The 19,444-nt window shown below is 42.2% G+C and overlaps 2 protein-coding genes across 3 annotated transcripts; one reads left to right on the forward strand and one right to left on the reverse strand.

Annotated features, from left to right (window-relative positions):
- Positions 1-2,517: 2,517 nt before the first annotated feature.
- LOC119731315 (monocarboxylate transporter 2-like) lies at positions 2,518-6,970 on the reverse strand. Of its 2 annotated transcripts, XM_038204464.1 has the most exons (7): positions 6,716-6,970; positions 5,390-5,686; positions 4,686-5,119; positions 4,381-4,489; positions 3,912-4,028; positions 3,333-3,479; positions 2,518-2,847 (listed from the first exon to the last, which is right to left on the reverse strand). In XM_038204464.1, the coding sequence occupies exons 1-7, from the start codon at positions 6,867-6,869 to the stop codon at positions 2,645-2,647; spliced, it is 1,461 nt and encodes a 486-aa protein (XP_038060392.1). In that variant the 5' UTR covers positions 6,870-6,970; the 3' UTR covers positions 2,518-2,644. The 2 variants fall into 2 exon arrangements, with proteins under 2 accessions (XP_038060392.1, XP_038060393.1); XM_038204465.1 differs by lacking the exon at positions 4,381-4,489 and having other exon boundaries at positions 3,912-4,137.
- A 2,622-nt stretch (positions 6,971-9,592) lies between these two features.
- LOC119731397 (cholesterol 7-desaturase-like) lies at positions 9,593-15,064 on the forward strand. The gene is made up of 5 exons (XM_038204568.1): positions 9,593-10,085; positions 10,237-10,396; positions 11,794-11,944; positions 12,288-12,467; positions 13,543-15,064. The coding sequence occupies exons 1-5, from the start codon at positions 9,623-9,625 to the stop codon at positions 13,702-13,704; spliced, it is 1,116 nt and encodes a 371-aa protein (XP_038060496.1). The 5' UTR covers positions 9,593-9,622; the 3' UTR covers positions 13,705-15,064.
- Positions 15,065-19,444: the final 4,380 nt, after the last annotated feature.

The raw sequence follows: 19,444 nt of genomic DNA on the forward strand, positions 1-19,444 counted from the left end.
GAATGAACAACGCGATACTTTTAATATGAATGCATCTTTGATAGAGACGAGTGAAGATAAAAGGCGATAGAATGCTCGGATAGTGAAATTGAATGATTCTTTTTGATTGTCGAATGCCGATCTTCGTGATCTTTCAATTTCAATTTAAATCGAATGAGCCAGGCGGTAAATTGAATGAAAACATGGTGAAATTGGCCGTGAAAACCTATAATAATCGGCATTTAAGAACGCTCTGTTTAGTAAACTAAATCACAGCGCTTACAAATAATGAACAATTAAAGTAAATAAATAATTTAAGTTAAATAATAAAAACAGGTAGCATATACAATGAATTGATTATTGGTGGAATAAATTTGTCTTGATCAGCTTCTTGAATTGCTCGAGAGATTTGGCATTTTGAATGGAAAGGGCAGACTATTCCACTCCTTCGCTGCACTGAGGAAAGTGTATCCAGGAGGAGTGCACTCACCTATGACAACGGCATCATTTTCGTACAGCCAACTCTCAGTGATTGCAATGATGTCTATGTCATGTTCTACAATGTAGTCACATGTGGAAAGTGACTTGTTCCTGAGGGAGTGGGCATTCCAAACACAAATTCTGGAATTGAGTTCATTTGTGTTGTGGTCCTGTTTTGGGATGTATCGTAGGTTTTCATGATTGACACCGCGCAGTTGGTTAACTCTGTGACCGATAACACGGCAAGATGACACAACCTGAATTTGGCTTGCTTCCTTTTCCCAGAACGCTTATCTCTGTGAGACCTGTGTTTTCGTGACAATCCAAGATATTTAATGTTTGTCCATATGACATCAGGCAGCTTCTGAGCTGACTGTAAGTAAACATTTTCCTGCTGGACTCGCAAAAGAAAGGATCTGTCATAAACCAAACGATTGCTAGCAGTTTCTGGGCAATGACTACCTTCAAGATTTTCCTGGGGATAGTCCTGCGTAACTGGCCCTGGGTTAGGATTTACATCCCCAGAAAGAAGTAGTTTTGACTGGAATGTTGAAAAACAGTTGGAATAATAGTGGAATCGTGACCCAAGAAATTTGTACTTTGGTTGTGTATGCAGTTTCTTGTGCACTATGTCGAGACCCAAGTTCCAGTGAAGAGCTGTATCAGCAGTTAATGTGTCACTGTGTCTACAGAGAATTAGTATGGGAGAAATTATTATCTGAAATTTTGTAATTCGGAAAAAAGCATTTGAGAAACACTCGCTCTATTTATTTCATATTAAGCCCAAATCTGGGGGTGGATGCAGCCCTTGAGCTTCTGATTTATTTATGAGACCAGTAAAATGGGGCCCAAAGAAAAGAAAAGGAATTCTAAAGTTCCTATATTCTCAAATAGTGTTATAGAGTGACGGGGAAAAGCATCGTAGATTTCACAATTTTCAGGGCGGGGGGGGGGGGGGGGGGGGGGGCATGCCCCGGACCCCCAGCAGTCACAACCTCTTCACACCCCCCCCCCTTAACATTACCCCCCCCATGTTTTCTGAATGGTAGATCCGCCCGTGAAGCTGTTTGTATTAGCAAATGTATAAGTCAAAAGACTTTTATCAAGGGTATACGCCATCTTGAAAATCAACGCGAGGCATAACGCAAACAAACATGGCGGCGTAACTATTGTGTGCGGTGAACGATTGGCTCTCGCAATATTACAGCAGATTGACATTCTTATAAATGGATGGATAGCTCAATTCCCCGCAACATCAATCAGCATAGGCAGGTCACGTCTTATTGTATTTTGAAGAAGGATCTGATAAATATAAAGCCCAAAACAAGTGGCCAGACTTAAGTTTCCGTGTCTGAGTATAATATGCGTAATTAGCACCGCCGTCAGATCAGAGAAACGATCAAGACTTTTTCTGAGCTGAACATGCATCTGTTTTATTTTTCGTGTTGTCAATAAGTGGAGAAAGTGAATATGCTTCGTCGTGACTTTTAGTGTAGCCGATACATGTGCATGTACAATTATCATGCCAACCAGCGCTTTAAAGGTGGCACATTATGTTCATTCATTGAATGAGGTATTTTACAATATATATAAGTAAAGTACTTCAAGTTACTGCTTCGACTTTTTTGGCCAACATAACACAGAAAAAAAAGTGACCAGAGTTTGAATTGATGGCATGGTATCTTTGTAATTCCTTTTTTTCCTACCCCAAATTATGAAATGTATCCCCGCTCCCATAATTTTGTCTCCTGATTAGACGAGAGTGCATCACGTGGTGATGCACTGTACCATCCATTCTATTCACGAATATTCATGGCGATAAAACGATCGAGACAAACTAAAATAATGGATGTGTGCCCAAAATCAGTGGCGTAAATCCGTGTCGACGAGTGGTGGGAATGGGGGATGACCAGACCGCAAAATCATGAAATTGCCCGCCGTGGAAATGGGAGGGGGGGGGGGCAGGCATCACGATATTCTAGGGGGCGCTGTTCATGAAATTGACATGGAATGCAAACAGGTTATACTTATATCCATCTCAACATGAAATTAAATAAGCAGAGCTACTTATATGACGACTAATAATTGTGAAAGATTGAATACAATATTTTGGGAAAACAAATCCTGTGCAGTGGCTTCGCTTCCTTGCCTTTGAATTTAGTTTTCTGACACACTAATGTTCAGCTTACATTGTCACCTGATTGCATTGACCCTCAGGATATTGTAACTCATGTTGCTGATCACGTGATGCGGATGAGTAACATGAACCACCTGACCGAATCTTTCTCCGCACTGGAATGAACAGAAATGCCGCCGAAGCGCAAACAAAGATGGCGGCGATGACGAGAAGACTGGCGAAATAGCTCCCAGTGACATCAAACAGTGAACCTGACAACAAAGCAAGAGAACAAAAATACGAATAGACGTGTTACTAACACAAATCGAGAAGAACAATCAGTGGTTCATGTCGAGCTTGAACTCAAGCTCATGATCTTCAGTCAGAGTCAAAATAACCGGTCAAAAACCGAGCCCTGTTTATCTGCGTCAGATTCCGTAACACGTGGGCTCAAATTCAATCTCGAACTCAGGCATATGGACTCGAGACCAAGTTCAAATTATAATTAAGAAACAACTGGTTCAGTTAAAACAAGGAAGGCTGAAAAGAGTGAAATAAAAGTGCCAAAAATTACTGTCATTGTTATTACAATTTTGCGACTCGAGCCTGAGTCTGGTCATGTCAAACTGCCTAAGTTTAGTTCGTACCCATTTGATTTAGAAATTGTAGCTTGCTCGAATAAATCTGCAGCTTGAGATGGAGCCGAAGCCATACAGGAGAACGAGGTTTCGAAAATCCCAATGTTACAGTACTGTACCTGATAAAGGAGCACTGACTAGGATCCCGAACCCCGGTGGAACCAAAGTTAGAACCATGACGGTACTTGGTCCATACTTCTCCAAGAACAATTCTGCGCCCGCGGCATACAGTACTCCATACGCTCCCGATCGCAGAAAACCAGATGCTGAAACAGATGTGGTGTTTTAGTCTTAATATAAAACCCTTCGTTTTTTTATACCAGTGATTGGGTGTAGGAAGACCGTGGACCTTAGATAGCAATCAACAATAAATCAGATGTCCTCGGTAAGAAATTTTGTCTGAAATGGTCCACAGTAGTGATTTCCATAGTGCAATTGGGAAAAATTATATTCGAAGATATAGCAACAAGAAAAGTATTACACAGAGGTCCTCGCAAGTGATTTTGCCATTTTGATTGGGAAGTCATGTTATTTGATTGTTAATTAACTTTCAATCCTTCAGCAACGATTACGTCAGGGATTCCTGAGCCTTTTATTAAATACATAAAAAAACCTCTTATCACAATGCTTTTCCTTCAAGTCAGGTATTTACAGAAAAATTTAAGATAAAACGGAGATTGAACACTTAAAACACTCACCTATTGCAATCGGCATTATTGCAGCGAACGTTTTGACAATGGTCATCAATCCCAGAGGAACGGCTGCAAGAAGACACGAGGAGACTACGACATACAGATACTTGAACGGCAGACGACCTCCTAGCAACGCAATGAGCAGTTTCCCGCCAATTTCCCCACCGGCGAAGCCCATAATGACGTAGGAGATCTGGTTGCTATGGAGATTGAGGCCGTCCATGTAACTGGCCTGCATCAGGAGGGGCGAAGATTGTTAAATCCAAATGCACTTATCACAAGTTTGCATTGGTTGTTTTCTCTAAAGAATTCATTTTGTCATGCGCACTTTAGTGAACAGTAAATAGGTACCACGGAAAGTTATTGCACAATTTTGGTGGAAAATGGACAATCACGTGTGATTTCTTCAGTTGAGGAATGCAAAAAGATGTTTTAAATGGCTGTAAATATGCTGAATATATGAACGGCAGACGACCTCCTAGCAACGCAATGAGCAGTTTCCCGCCAATTTCCCCACCGGCGAAGCCCATAATGACGTAGGAGATCTGGTCGCTATGGAGATTGAGGCCGTCCATGTAACTGGCCTGCATCAGGAGGGGCGAAGTTTGCATTGGTTGTTTTCTCTAAAGAATTCATTTGTCATGCGCACTTTAGTAAACAGTAAATAGGTACCACGGAAAGTAATTGCACAATTTTGGTGGAAAATGGACAATCCCGTGTGATTTCTTCAGTTGAGGAATGCACAACGATTTTTTGAATGGCTGTAAATATGCTACTTACAAAATTGATGTCGAAAAATGTCCATCCCAAGAACGTGAGGAAATTGGCAACAGACCACAACCATAACTCCAGACTTTGCATCATTCTCCACACTTCACACCAATCGTGCTTGGTGTTTGAACCCTCGTGGGACACGATGGCGTCATCTAGCGGCTCAATCCTTTCCTTTCCCTGGTTCTCCTGTTCACAACTCTCGTCGGCCCGTTCCCATTCCCGATCCCGTTCCCGTACGTTTTGCATATCGTGTTCATTCTGTTCCGTGTCCTCTGATCTACTTTGCCGCGGCAAGATGTTCTCTGTAGTCGGGGGATCGGTCAGAAGCAATCCGTCGGCGACGCCCACCACGAATATCCCTCCGCTGAGAACTCTCAGTGCATTGCGCCACCCATAGTTAGTTATAAGTACTGTCAGTAATGGGCTGAAGGTGAGCAAACCTGCACGTTGGAAGAAACCAAATAAAATTCACTTTCTTAAAAAAAGATGTACCTTCTCCCAATGATTTGTGATATTTGAAAATCCATACCCAGTTTTATTTGATAATTCCCCCCCCCAAAAAAAAACCCCACAAGTGTGGCATCTTCTTCTTCATTAATTTTTTTTTTATAATCATTGCATATTTAAATCGAATACTAAAGTCAAATTTGATTGTACACAAGCGGATTTGTCAAAATATATATAAAAAATGTTCAATTCCATCCACATACCGCCCGTGGATCCCAACAAAGCGATTGCACTCGCACGGGCAAAGTTGCCTTTCGCAAACCATTCCAGCAACAGTTGAAGCGATGAATGAAGCGTGAGATTGGCGCCAACACCCGATAGGACTCCGTACGTTATGAAGGCGTAGCCTAGGGCCGGTACGAATGACGTCGTCAACAGTCCTGTACAGTACAACACGAGCCCAATCAGCGTGACTGCCCTCTTGCTTAGCCTCTGCTCGAGCAGAACGGTGACGGGACTGAAGAGTCGGGCTAAGGCGGCCGATAAAGACCCCAACCAACCTGTCAATAGCAATTATGTTGCACACAAAATGTATACAAAAGAATTTGCATAATTAAAGAAGATACATGAACATACGACTCCAAGACATATCGTCGTCCCAAATTAGATGCCATATTGGTCACTAAAATACTTGACTTTTTTTCTTTTTCAATTCAGCTCTAAAGAAAATTAACGCATATCAATTATATGTCAGTTTCTAAAGTAAGACCCTTTTACACAGGGCTGCGACCTTTGTACCAGCTATGAACGACCAAAATGGCCAGGACGCTCAATGGTCGCATAAACCCCCAAAAAATCCTGTTTCTATGTAACTGCTTCAGCGATCTTTGTGCCTCCATTGAACCACCAAAACTGCAATTTTCGGGCATGTTCATGTCGAGCTACGAGCGACCTGTGCGTCCACTTAGCCACTTGCCTGCCTGCCTTGTGCTTCCCCTGTGCAACCTACGGAAACCAACGCCGAAATGGAGGCACATCGGCCACCACAGTCATCGTTCAATGCACGCTATTGGTCGGCCAAAGGAGGCACAAGGGAGGCAGAAGCATATCGCCCAGATTGATGGTGAAATTTGCAACAGAACGGATCTATTACGTGGCGACCATTAGCCGACCATTGTGCATCCATCCAAATTTTCAAACATTTACGGCGACCATGGCAGCCATGGCGATGTCTGAACATCCTGTGTACCACCTTTGAACGACCTAGGCAACCATTCGCCTCCTTTGAGCCTCCAACGGCGACCTGGCTAGTTTTATGGTCGCACAAGGGAGGCCTAAAAGTCGCAACCCTGTGTAAAGGGGGTCTAAGAGTATTCCAGAGGCTGACACAAAATCAAATTTGTTTGACACCTTTTTCAATACTAAGACCGAACCTAAATACTTTATCATCAAGCCTGATGGGTCATTTCGTCAGAACAAAACGCTCTTAAAGAGAGAGAGGGATTTAACAACGGTCTCTGCAGAGACCGTTTTAAAGTTTGTGTGCTTTGCTGCTTGGATGTTAAAAGAAAACAAAATTGGATTTGTACCTGTTATTGCCGCAGCGGACTCGAATTCGCCCTGAAGACTCAAATACAATATGCTGAAATTGAACATTGGTCCAAGAACGAGGAAATACAGCGTGAATGTTGCCAGCGTGATCACCCAATGCCACCGTCGGAGACAGGTTTGTATGATGGCCATTGCTGCTTTCGCGTCAGTCGTCAGATGTTGTCTCTTCGTGGTAGTGCAAAAGACGGCCCTTATAGTTCAGGTTCATTGAACACCAACGAGCACAGCGCGGCATTCATAGCCCTCATTTTATATAGCAAGTTGTGTGTCTCTATAACTTGTATAGTCGCACAAAAACCATACAATCACGGTAACCTCACTGCGAGGTCAAACTTCGTGTGCGAAAAACATATATTATACTTTAAGAGTTCAAGGTAAATTATTGCTGGCATTTTCTCGTTGTATTTATCGCATATACATGTGGCCTCAACTAAAGCCGAACATTTAATGCAAATGTTCATTTCTCCATTCAAGGGAACAACTTTAATTGTGATCATCTATAAACTTCAAAAACAAGTCCTAATGCTTTTAAGACTGTTAGATTTAAGAACTGTAATTATGAAAAGAAAAATATTAGAGCGATGACTAGACTTTTAACTTTCAGAAAAAGCGCTTCTAGAGTAAAGTTTTTAGGTGATTAAAATGGTTAGCCGATAGTGTTAATAATTTGGGGCAGTGAGAGAATAAAGGGATGAGTGGGGGAGAAACACTAAGCTAGAAGAACACCCATTTGTTAAAAATATAACAACAAAAAAGTGGAGATTTGTTGGACCAGGCCCCCCATAGAACTGCGCCAGAAATAATTTAGAACTATGCTAGTTGTAGAGATTTGTCTCAGGGAAAACAAATAATGATTATTAGTTTCCACGTAATATTGCACAAAATTTGAAAAAAAAGTGGGAAGTTATAGCGTGGATTAAACCGTCACTCGTAACGGCCACTGGTAAAAAAGGGCACTTTTTTAACCCCCAAATGCACTTAAAATAACCCCTCAAAACAAGGGCACTTGTTAAACAAAAAAGAGGGGGGAGGGTACTCATTGGATATATTGGTGGGGGGGGGGGCACTGGTGAAAAAGGGGGAACTTGAATGGTAAAAGGCAGTCTTTACAAAGGAAGCCCTCGCTGGCTACGCCTCTGACACGTGTTGTGAGATTGGGTTTTCGGCCTAGCTCGCCTCATTATTAGTCTGTGGAATATTCCCTTGCAAGGGTCTATGATATGCAAGCAGATTCGGTGATTTATGTAACTTGACTGTGTCTTGAACTCGAGATTCTGACCATTCAGCGGGCGCCTTTGATATCGAGTCTTCTGTGACCCATTGGACGACACCTAATCAAAGGAGTTCTAGCACCCCAGTTACTAGTCTATGGGATACCCCCTTGCACAGCAAGGGTCTATGATATGCGAGCAGATTCGGCGATTAATTATGCAAAACAAGACTGCGTCTTGGCCTCAAGATTCTGACCATTTAGCGGGTATAACCCGCTGTAGTATTACAAAAACATAGCAGTCAAATTAACCAATCAACAGCTTAATCCACGTTTCTAATCAAAATGACGTCACAACTTTACAGTCAACTTCGATTGGCTGGCGCTTGGGGTCGCTTAAGCATTTGCTTGATCATATTAATGTATCACACGTTGATTACGGAGAGGGCTCCATTGAAAAACGGAAGATACTCAGACTATTCATTTATCGGTACCATTATAAATGGTCCGTCCACGCGAGACGTATGTATGCAGCTCGGAAAAAAAGTCGCCTAATCACCATTTTGCGTTGCTATTTCATCGGCAATTGTACATCTCAAATCAAAACATTAAAATGTATTACGTAAGTCTCGATGAAATTATCTCAATAAATGTTGACTCCGAACAAAATAAAAGTTAAAACGCTCCCCCCCCCCCTGCTGAAAGCCATAAGCACAACCAAAGCCGCAGGGAACATCTGCTACAAGCCCATTTTTTTAAAATGATGTCAAGGTAGGGCTCCACTGTACTGTAACCGGTCATTTCGGCACCTTGTCAACTCGGCACCCACCAACTCGGCACCAAAACTGTTAAATAAATATGCATTAGCAAGTGACCTACGTGCGTAGGGGGTAGTAATTGACCACCCCCCAACCCCCGACCCCCTCAGATCTCGGCCATCGAGTGACGAACAATTATGAAACTCGGTGAATGCATAGAACCATTTAACATGAACATACCCAAGAAATTTCATGACTACAGGTTAAAGGGTTTTGGAATTATGGCTAATTAATTATTCATATGCACCAATGGTAATTCTGCTTTGTGTACATTATGGGGAGATTCAGTTTTTGCGGCGCGTATAGCGCCGAAATTATTTCCGCTACGCGCTTACCCATGCTCGGAATTTATGTTTTTGGTATCAAAAGATGCGCAAGACTCGAGGCTTAAAAGTCAGGAAAGCTTGGGTCGGGGCATTTTTTTGCAAAGGTATCGCGGGAAAAATTGAACGGGTGGGGGGGGGGGGTGCGGATTCCACCCTCTGGCCCTTTGAGGGTTAAGGTCGGTGAAATACGTACTCTTCAAAGTGCGCTAGAAGCCTGCCTGATGTTCATAAGCTGTCGTGCTTTCACAATTTTATAGTGGTCTTTTTAATGACACTGTACGGCAAACATTATCTGTGAAGCCTATATTCACAGAAGCCAGTACAACTAAAACCAACAGTATCGAAATCGATGCGTGGCAAGATGAGAAACAGTAGTCAATTTTTGTCTGGCCTAAAGTTTGTTGGTCCCATTAACGATCCAAGATAACTGAGGTGGCCACTCAATATAACGCTGACCTTAAAATCAGACACTGCCGCTTAGCGATCAATTTAGGCGCATACCCATACCATGTTTGATAGGTTCAGTTAGATATGGCCGTCTCAAAAGCTGGAGTTTTATCCTTCATCCTGCCGGTCTTCCTGGCAGGTTTCGTCACCCGTCCTCCGATCATTGAAGATTCAGCTAAGCAGCTCGCTAATCACGTGCAGAATGCCAACATTTCAGCTGAGGTTGTTTCTGACAAAATCAACCAAGTCGTCCACAGTTCTGGCTTCAAGTTTCTTCTTGTCTACGGACTTGCTGCCGTGCTGACTTACTTGGCTGTTCAGCTGTACAAGGCGGTGACTGAGCCCTTGGCACTCTACTGCGATGAGACCAAATATACGTATTTAGTGGACGGCCCAGCCGACGGCAAATCGGCTGAGGAACGAGTGAGGGATTTGAAGAGATGTCGGAAGGTCGGAGACGTTCCCCCTGTCTACCCGAATGGCTGGATGTCTATCCTGATGTTGTCTGAATTGAAGAAGAAGGAGCACATATTCGTTGCCGTTGCTGGTAGGCCAACTGAAAAACTAACCTAAGTTGAAATAAATGAATTATATGGAGACTCACCCCTCGCAAACCAAATGATTCCACAACGTCAAGCAAGGTATACACTTGTCATTATTATTGGCCATTTAAGTACCGGCTCCCTCTCATTTTCTAGGTAAGAACTTGGTGGTATTCCGAGGAGAAAGTGGGCGGCCCTACGTCGTTGACGCCTACTGTGCTCATCTAGGCGCCAATCTGGCCATAGGTGGCTCAGTACACGGTGAATGTATCGAATGTCCCTTCCATGGCTGGAGATACCGGGGAGAAGACGGCAAGTGCGTCCATAATGGATACGCGGAAAAAGGTGTATATTAACAAAGCTTTTTAGCATGAAATTTACCAATGCAAACATTGTGCGAAGTATCCAATGCCAACTTTCTTTTAACTTAGGGGTTCACTTAAAGGGTAATCACCCAACACACTGAGATTTGTTTATTTTTTTTTATTGCCGGAACATAATCAAACTTATCTAATACATAGAACGGGTCAAATGGGAAAATATGGGAATTTGGCTACATAAAGCGGAAAAAAATCGCGGAAAAGGGGACTCATTTTCTTCCAGCTAATCATGGTAACTCATACGGCTGTGCTTTTCTCGGGATGTCAATTTCCAGTTGGGGGGGGGGGCACCTGGGGCGTCAACTTTTTATGGGGGACTGAGCCCCCCCCCCCCCCCGCCAACGGCCCCCCGTAGCTTCGTTGCTGCTTTACATTCCTTCGGCTCGGTCACGTTGTAGCCTCGTCCTTCGCACGGCAGCTTCTCAGCTGCGAGTAAGGACGTTTAACCCTTACCCCACCCAAAACATTGATGAATACCCTTTAAAAATTATGAACGAAAAGTTCCAAAGGAAAACAGTGAAAAAAAGCATCATTCTCATTGCAGTAAAAAAGCTACTTGATTAATTTCTCATTACAAAACCAAATCTGGCAGTAAATATAATATTTTAATCTTAACTCAGTTAGTTTCTTAAAATCTCATTTGAAATTGAATGCATGTGTGTAAATCTCTGGTACTGACACCGAACTGCGCAGAGCTTCAAAATGGCATTCTGTAAACATGGCTTTAGTAATACTTGCATAACCATTGGGAGCATGGTTTAATTTCAGTGATTTTTTTTCACATGAGTTCTTATGTTCTTTTAATACATAATCTCATCGGTATATCAACCTTGATTGCTTGTGTACCATGTACCGCCTTATCCAAAGGCGCTTGTGACCGGTAATCCCTTTCACGAAAACTTGTTCAGGAAACGCAGTTTAATATAGTTCACAAAACACTGAATGCTCAAGGGCGTATATAGCAAGGTCATTTTGATTGGGGGTTGGATGTTAAAAGGGCACTCGCTATATCATCCGTCCTGAAAGGAAGACAGGGTTTTCTCACTGATATCAGACATTTTCCATGTTAGCAAATGTGCTAACTTTAGTGTTCCAAGACAATATCGCCGTCTGATTGTAGTCTAGGCACCAGTTGTTAAAGAGGAGCCTAACGGCAGCGGTCGGACTATCCAACGATAGCACAAGGAAACTGGTTACCATGTCTTTGGATAGAGTCGGGTGGAGCGAGCGAAGTCGAGAGGCCTCGCTCCTGTGACAAAACTTCCAAAACTTAAAACGTAATTTCCATTTAGATTTTCGTAAAGTAAATATCATGTTTCCCTTTCCCTGACAGGAGGGCTTTCGTTGGTCAGGCCCACTTTACCGACGTCAGCTGGGAGCCACACCCTACCGACAAGCATGTGGCTGTACTTCGTATGTCCACCAAACCCCCGTATTTTTTTAATCTGCTCAACCTGCTGGCAAACACCTTCCATATCGAGCAGGTATGAGTAGAGAACTTTCCCACATCAGGCTCATTGTAAAACCAATCCTGATGTTCGGAATATAACTTTATGAAAAAAAGTATAAAAAGGGGGATACTAGGACCTGTAAGCTGCTGTATAATATAAGCCAAATGTCGACATCCACGTAAGATGAATCGATAGAAACAAGGACGAATAAAATATGCCATATTCGTGAATTAAACTGAACCCAAAATGTTATCCGTTGGTGTACATATTAATATTTATATTGAAGCTTGCGGAGCGAACCGTGTAATTATTATACAGGGTAATTAATCGGAAACAGGCATAAAATGCTGTTTCGCATATTGATTGATCATGACAGATAGGACCCTGCTTCGCCCATTTCCACATGGACAGTCCCCTGCTGGGTGAGCTACAATTGGTCTTAACCGTCACTCCTGTTGGACCCATGCGACAGAGGATTGTGACCACTGGGTATACCCGGAGAGGACCCATCTCATTCTACATTGGCAAGAAGACCTTGTATGAACAGTACTACCAGGTTAGAATTCCGCCTTCCCCTCCCAATTAACCGCGCCTATCGCCACTCCTCCTCCTCAGCCATGTCAGCCCGTACTGTCATTCACTTCCTCTAGGCCTGCTGTCGTGTCTGCCCTTCCACTTGATCACCATAGTACACACGCAGGTCATCACTGCGTCTCATTTTAGCGAGAAGATCATTGGCCCATTGGTGTATGTGTTCTTTTAGGACCAGCATTGTGGAGCCACATTGATCCCCTCTCGCTTCTTGTTGTACAAGTCAAATGAATCAGGAGCCGCAGAGTAAAAAACAAATGATGAAATCAACCTAGGATATACAGGGTGATTAAAAGAAAAGAAACCCAAATGTCGGGACCATTTTTGTAGTGAAGTGCTGCATGTAGCACTTTCAAAATCTAGGGTATGAAAGCCAAATTCATAAGCTTCCGTTTAGTACAAGAATCAATCAAATCACTTATGTACTTTTTAAGTTACGGAGTTTTAAACACAATCGCCGTTTTAAGGTTCTGTCCACGGATCACAAACAAGTTCAGTGTTCTCTCAGCAACACGAAAACAAATAAAGGATGTGTGTGAATTGGCGTTTTGCTGAAAGAACACACACCTTTTGTGTGATCCGTGGCCAGAACTTTAAAACGGTGGTTGCGTTTAAAACTCCGTAACTTGAAAAGTACATGTGATTTGAATGATTCTTGTACTAAAAGAAAGCTTATGAACGGGGCTTTCATATCCTTGATTTTGAAAGTACTACATGCAGAACTTCAGTTAAACAATTGTCCCGACATTTGGGTTTCGATTTTTTGACTCACCCTGTACTCCAACAAGTTCCCAGCATAAATTGAATCAGATACATGTACATGCATTATTAAGACTAATTAAACATGGTCCTGTCCGGACCTCATAGCGAACGGGCTACCCTCCTACCTCTACACCGGCCTGCTTCATCCTGCTGCCTGTTAATCTGCCCAAACAAGCCTTGCTTCACCATCCCCACTACATGTTCGCCAGTCGGGATGCCTTCCCCATCATATAGACTGCCTGCCTCGAAATTAATGATAATATGATTACCTCTGCTAGATTTGGGGTGACCTTCCGGTGTGGGCCAACAAGAAGTACGTTCGTAACCCCCCGTTTGTGAAGGAGGATCATCTGATAGCGAAACATCGCCGATTCTTCTCCCAGTTCTACTCTGAGAACAGCCCCAAGTACGACCCGAAAGAGGAATCTATGGATTGGTAAAATTACCGTCTAAGGTTAAAAAGAGAGTACATGTGTATCTCAAAGCTGTCACTTTTAATATTTTGGCTTGGCGATCTACGAGAAAAGGCTAAAGACTAGAATTTTGCGCTTTCTTTTGTAATTCATATGCAAAGAACATTCATGTAATTGCTGTAATAAAAGGAATTATTTAAGTGTTGTTATTGTCATACGATTTGTTACGTTAACGTATAATTGCTTCATTATAATGTGCTATACGCTTTAGAAAGCAACCACATAATTAATGTTTTACAAACAAGGATGACGAGGCGTTGAGTTAAAATAGATATATCTTTTTTAGAATGTAATTACTGTTTCGCTCGGAAACCAAAACGAATTGGTCTAGATGAGCGTAGATAAACATTAAAAACGTTTGACTCAATTTTAAAGGGAAGGGGCCGGGAATGTCTAAAACAAATATTTAGGGGAATATTTACCTGAATACCATTTTGAAACGTTTTGAAACGATTTTATTGCTGTATTTTTGTGAACCCTACCCACAAGTATGACAGAATTGAATTGAAGAAAATAATTTGTTTGAACGTACTCCCGAAATTTCCTGTAATCGTAGAAAAATTCCCAGTTTCGCCCGAGGGCTAATTCATTCAAAACTTTTTGATAACTTACTTTGTTTTCTGATAAACACGTTGTGTGACATGAATAAATAATCCACCTGTTGAAATTGAAGTTAAGATGCACTTTGATGTGACAACTGAAGGTTACAATTTTCGAATATCACTTCACTTCGTCGACGTTTCTGGGAATCGCCGAAAGAGTGCAGTAGTTACAACCTCGATCCAGCTCTTCGTGAGAGGCATCATATAGGAAATAACGTTCTTGTACCTTCAGGGGGGTGAGGTGGGCATGCGCAAATACAAAACACTGCGACGACCATGAATTTTACGACGGATTATGTTATCATTTACTCAATTGTTGCAGTTCGATGGTCCAAAAGACAAGGGATCCTATTAAAAATCGTTTAATGTACCTGGAAACTTGCACAATTGTTTTGAGCATTGTAGCCTATTTGATCCCTCCAAATCATAAGGGAAAATCGTGTGTACAGAGAAACAAATAATGAGTATCATCAGCATGCTTTTTTATTAACAAAAACGTGTTAATATTTTCATCATCTGCTTGCTCTTTATATAGTTTGCTTTTAGTAGCCTATACTTCTATTTGTACTGTAAACAGGTTCTTATCGATAATTTAGGTACAACGTTGTGAGTAGCGGCGTAGACGGTGGCGTGGCATGGGGGCACGCTCCCTCTAAACAATCTGGAAATGTGTATCACCATGGTTAATGGTTTAACAGAAAGTGGGCGCCCCCACATAACATCCAGTCCCCTACCCCCACTCCCCGTGTGAGAATTACCCTGGCTACGCCGCTGGCTTTGAGTTTACACTTGAAATATTTCGACAGATTTTCGCCATTCTCTGCCAGATCATTATTATACGTAGTTGTGTTTTGTACAAGGCATGCTGCGAATAAAACTGACAAAAGAGGGCTGAATTAGATCACAACAAAATAACTCCTCATGTAAAGGTATCATTAGCCGTTATAGTAAATCAACTTAGCGGATATCCTTAACAGATGACATGTTGCAGTTTAGGTCGTGTCTATGATGTTGTTTGCGTTACAACTAAGCATTCGTTACAAGCGTTTTTTAATAAAACAACTTCATTTCCTGCTACAAATTTTGTCATAATTTTAACATCTTTCAAATAGACCTTTTGCAACCGCTTGAACGTTTTGGTAACTTTTAAATAATTTTACGATGCTTAATAATTTTACGATGCTTAAATCGCTACAGTGTGATATTCCTCGACGAGCAAGTTATTGTGAAGATACACCTTGCCCAACCTATTGCATATCCTTAGTCTACATGAAATAAAAAATAATTCGAATAAATCGTATTTAGATAGTGTACGTCTTGTTTGATTTGCTTTATTTCTTTTTTAAAGACGTGAACTATATTAAGTGACGGCGCTTATATTGTTTTCGCTGATTACACGCTATAATATGGCGTGCAGGAGAAGTAGCTATTGATCTTGTCAAAAAGGGGCTAAGGTTTCGTTCAGGTTATGAAAGAGATGAACAGTGTTTAATGAGCACTGCAACAATTGGTCCTCATGTTATACAGCAAGTTGTTGGTTTCCATAAGTCGTATAGTAGCACCTAAATCACCCCAAAAAGGTGAGAGCTGATTGCATGGTCAAACACAACTGAATATCAAATCGAGGACTGTCCCTTCAGTTTTGGTCAAGGCCTCAACCTCGGAAGAAATTGCCCATAATATAGCCTGAGACCCATATTTACATGCCAGTGAAAAGAAAAGAAGTAGACCCTACTCTACACCCACGAATTGCATGAATCAGTTTCGGAGACAATAACTTTTTTTCTGCTGTCAAAGTTAGCCACATGCCACGTCAGTCAGGAAACTGCCCCCCTCCCCCTCGACTTTTTCCGCGATAGCCTTTAACAATTTTTTTTTCGCGACCCGAGCTGTTATGACTTTTTAGCCTCGAGCCTTGCGCATCTTTTGACACCATATAAAAATCGGACCAGGGGTTGTCGCGCAGCGAAAATTTTTCCTGCGCTACGCACCGTGAAAACTGAATTTTCCCATATACGTCGTGTACACGGACCAGAATTACCATTCGTACATATGAATAATTAATTAGCCATAATTCCAAAAACCCTTTGACCTATAGTCATGATCTTGGGTATGTTCATGAAGAGTTGTTCTATGCATGTACCGAGTTTCAAAATTGTTCGTCACTCAATGGCCGAGATCTTACGGGGCCGCCCCCCCCCCCCGGCTGAGAGATGGTCAAAATAACCCGGCCCTTATAGGGTTAACGGAGTAAATATCAGGCCACGCTCGAACTTTTTACTTACGCAATATACCAGAGCCATTAATCAGAGCGACAAGGTGAAGTGCTTTTCATTGAATAGTATACAAATAATGTTTATGAGTGCAATGGTGAGAATATTTTCATGAGTTGAAAGATTGAATTTTCCATTCAACGAAGCGAAGCCGAGTTGAATGGAACATTCCACCTTTCAACAATTAGCACCATTGCACGAATGCGAAACATTCATTATTTGTTTTTTATATAACCGACATACAGATCCTTGTCATTTGATTGGTGGAACTCACATCACGTGGCATTCGTTTTTGCTCCCATTCATGCCGCGGCTCAAAAAGTACTTTCCGCCCATGGGCAATCCGCTGCTTAACAGCCGATTTTGTGCTTACCCAGCCTCCGTTTATGGCATAGAGGCCGTAAAGCCCGCCGCACACGAGAGCTACGTCCTGAGCAAAAAATCATTCGAGGCCGTTTGCTCAGCCCGAAGTTCACAAAATATCCCCGTGTTCGGTGATTTGTTTGCTCGCGAGGCCGTGAGGGAAATATCTATCCTTTTTGAATTCTTTTACCACGCGAGGTGAAAAACTCACCGTATGCGGTCAACCCGAGGTACCTTCTGAGCTAAAAAGATTATAGCCAATGAAATCACGTACTCTGTACACGTAATTTTCAGATATTTTTGTGCAAATCTTCTAAAGCCTGTTGGCGTTTGTCCCCATTTTTTAAATCACGCGACCGACAGACAAGAATAATGTGCTTTCATTGGTTACTTAATCTTTTAGCTCAGCCCGTAGCTCAATGCAGGTTGGCCGCTCACGGAAAGTTTTTAGCCTCGCGAGGCCAAATTTAACAAATCAAACAGGATAGATATTTGCCTCATGTCCTCGCGAGACAGAAAATTCAGCAAAAATTCACCGCACACGTTGAGCTACGTGCTATGCAAACGGCTCAAACGGCTTTTTGCTCAGCGCGTAGTGTAGCTGTCGTACGCGTGTGCGGAGGGGTTAAGCAGTAAGCACAGTAAAAGCATGCTTAAAACTCCTCCTGGATGGTATAGTTTTTCGATACCTTAATTACCGGTGTCACGGTCTCACTTCTCCGGCGTGCTAGCTTCCCGGCCCGGTTGGATTCGCTGGATAATTGAGCACGTTACAGTGCACGGTACATGAGCACGATACATGCTCATGAGTCCACTGTGTTTACTTTTCCTCGGGCTGTGTTGTGAGGTCTACCAAGTCCATTAATAACACAGTGAAGGACACCCAAGAATGAGTTATGTAACACTTCCTGTGGGTCAAGTCATTCCATGGTCTTGCAAGCATTCTGATTTGTGTTCCCAGTGTCATTGTACTGTCCTCCTTAAGGTGTATCTAACCAAAATTAGACAGCCAGCCAAACTCCTATCAAAGAACGACGAGGGAGTCAGGAAGTAGCGTCCAAGCTCCAAGTTTAATCGTCAATGAAAAAGGAGTGAAATTGTGTAACGAGAAGTAGAAAAAATGCACTAAGTAATGTGGCCTCATGGGCTTTGAATGCTTAAATGCACAGTTTAAAGTTGACTAAACACCACTAATCTTAAATCTCAAAACATGCAATAATTAAGAAAAAGAGTGGTAATAAATGTCAATGAGTGTATCTATCCTTTGAGTAAAAGATAATATCAGGGCAGTTTTAAAAGTTGAGCACATTTCAACTCCGGCGAATTTCGTAGCGAATGCTTCGTGACGTCAAATTCGCATCGCATGAAGTATGAACCGACCATAATACTTCACACGAATGCGAAACGAATTTGGAGTCATGAAACATTCGCTGCAAAATTCGCCGGAGTTCAAATGTGCTTACCTTTTGCGAAATCGCAGCGTTCGCATTCGCTTTGAGTATGAACCGGCCTGAAACAGAAGTTACTTCATGATGACGTCATAGGTATCAAATTACAAGTGAGTTTAGTTTAAATATGACAAGATTTATTCATTTATAACTCATGAACAAAATGAACATTCATGTTCGTACTTTGTTATATTATGGACCATACCTTGATAAACATTATTTTCTGATTTCCGAAAGTAAAGTTGCTTGACGGAAGGAGCGACATTAATTTTAGGGTAGGAAAGGTAACATAAGAACTGAAGCTGTACATGTGATCATAGTTAGATCTTGATAAGTCGAGTTTGTCAATATTAGTCTTGACAAAACGATTGTTAAGACCCAGAAATGCTCAATTTATGACGCCTTAACCCTCCTTCCCCACATATTAATCTGGTGACGCCGGTGTCCCCTCCCTTATCTCGACTAGAAGTCGCCATTGTGGGTGCGTACCAGACGGGTTACATCAAGGGTTACACGTACTCTGTGCAGAAAAACAGCACAGGGAGTAATCCGCTTTGGATTGTTTGTGCTGGTTTCAGGCATCAGTGAAACTATACAATGGTGATGGTTTATGGAAGTTCATTAATTTCTTGTCACCGGTGTTCCAGTTGATATTTTGGAGCTCACACAAGGCAGGAAGCAGGCAGTTAATCGTTGGGCCTCCTTTTGTGCATTTCCCCGGAATTGCTGCATTACAAATGAAAGCAGCTCGCATTTACGCGCCTCGCGCGAGCCTGGTGCCACCAGAAAAAAATGGCTGTTGCCGGATTAGTCTATATAATAGAATATATAGAGCTATATTGAATTACTAGAGTGCTAACTCGCTGTACAAAGTGAAGCCTGATGGGCGGATCCACGTTTGTGCACAAACAAATGGAAAACTCGAAATTCAGTACAGCTTTAGTACGGCTTGAAAAACGATCCCTTTACAACATGGCTAAATAGCGCCACTTCCGGGCCCATTTGCATCCACAATGCTCAG

This window comes from Patiria miniata, unplaced genomic scaffold (genome assembly GCF_015706575.1).
Source record: "Patiria miniata isolate m_02_andy unplaced genomic scaffold, ASM1570657v1 HiC_scaffold_23, whole genome shotgun sequence".
NCBI lineage: Eukaryota > Metazoa > Echinodermata > Asteroidea > Valvatida > Asterinidae > Patiria > Patiria miniata.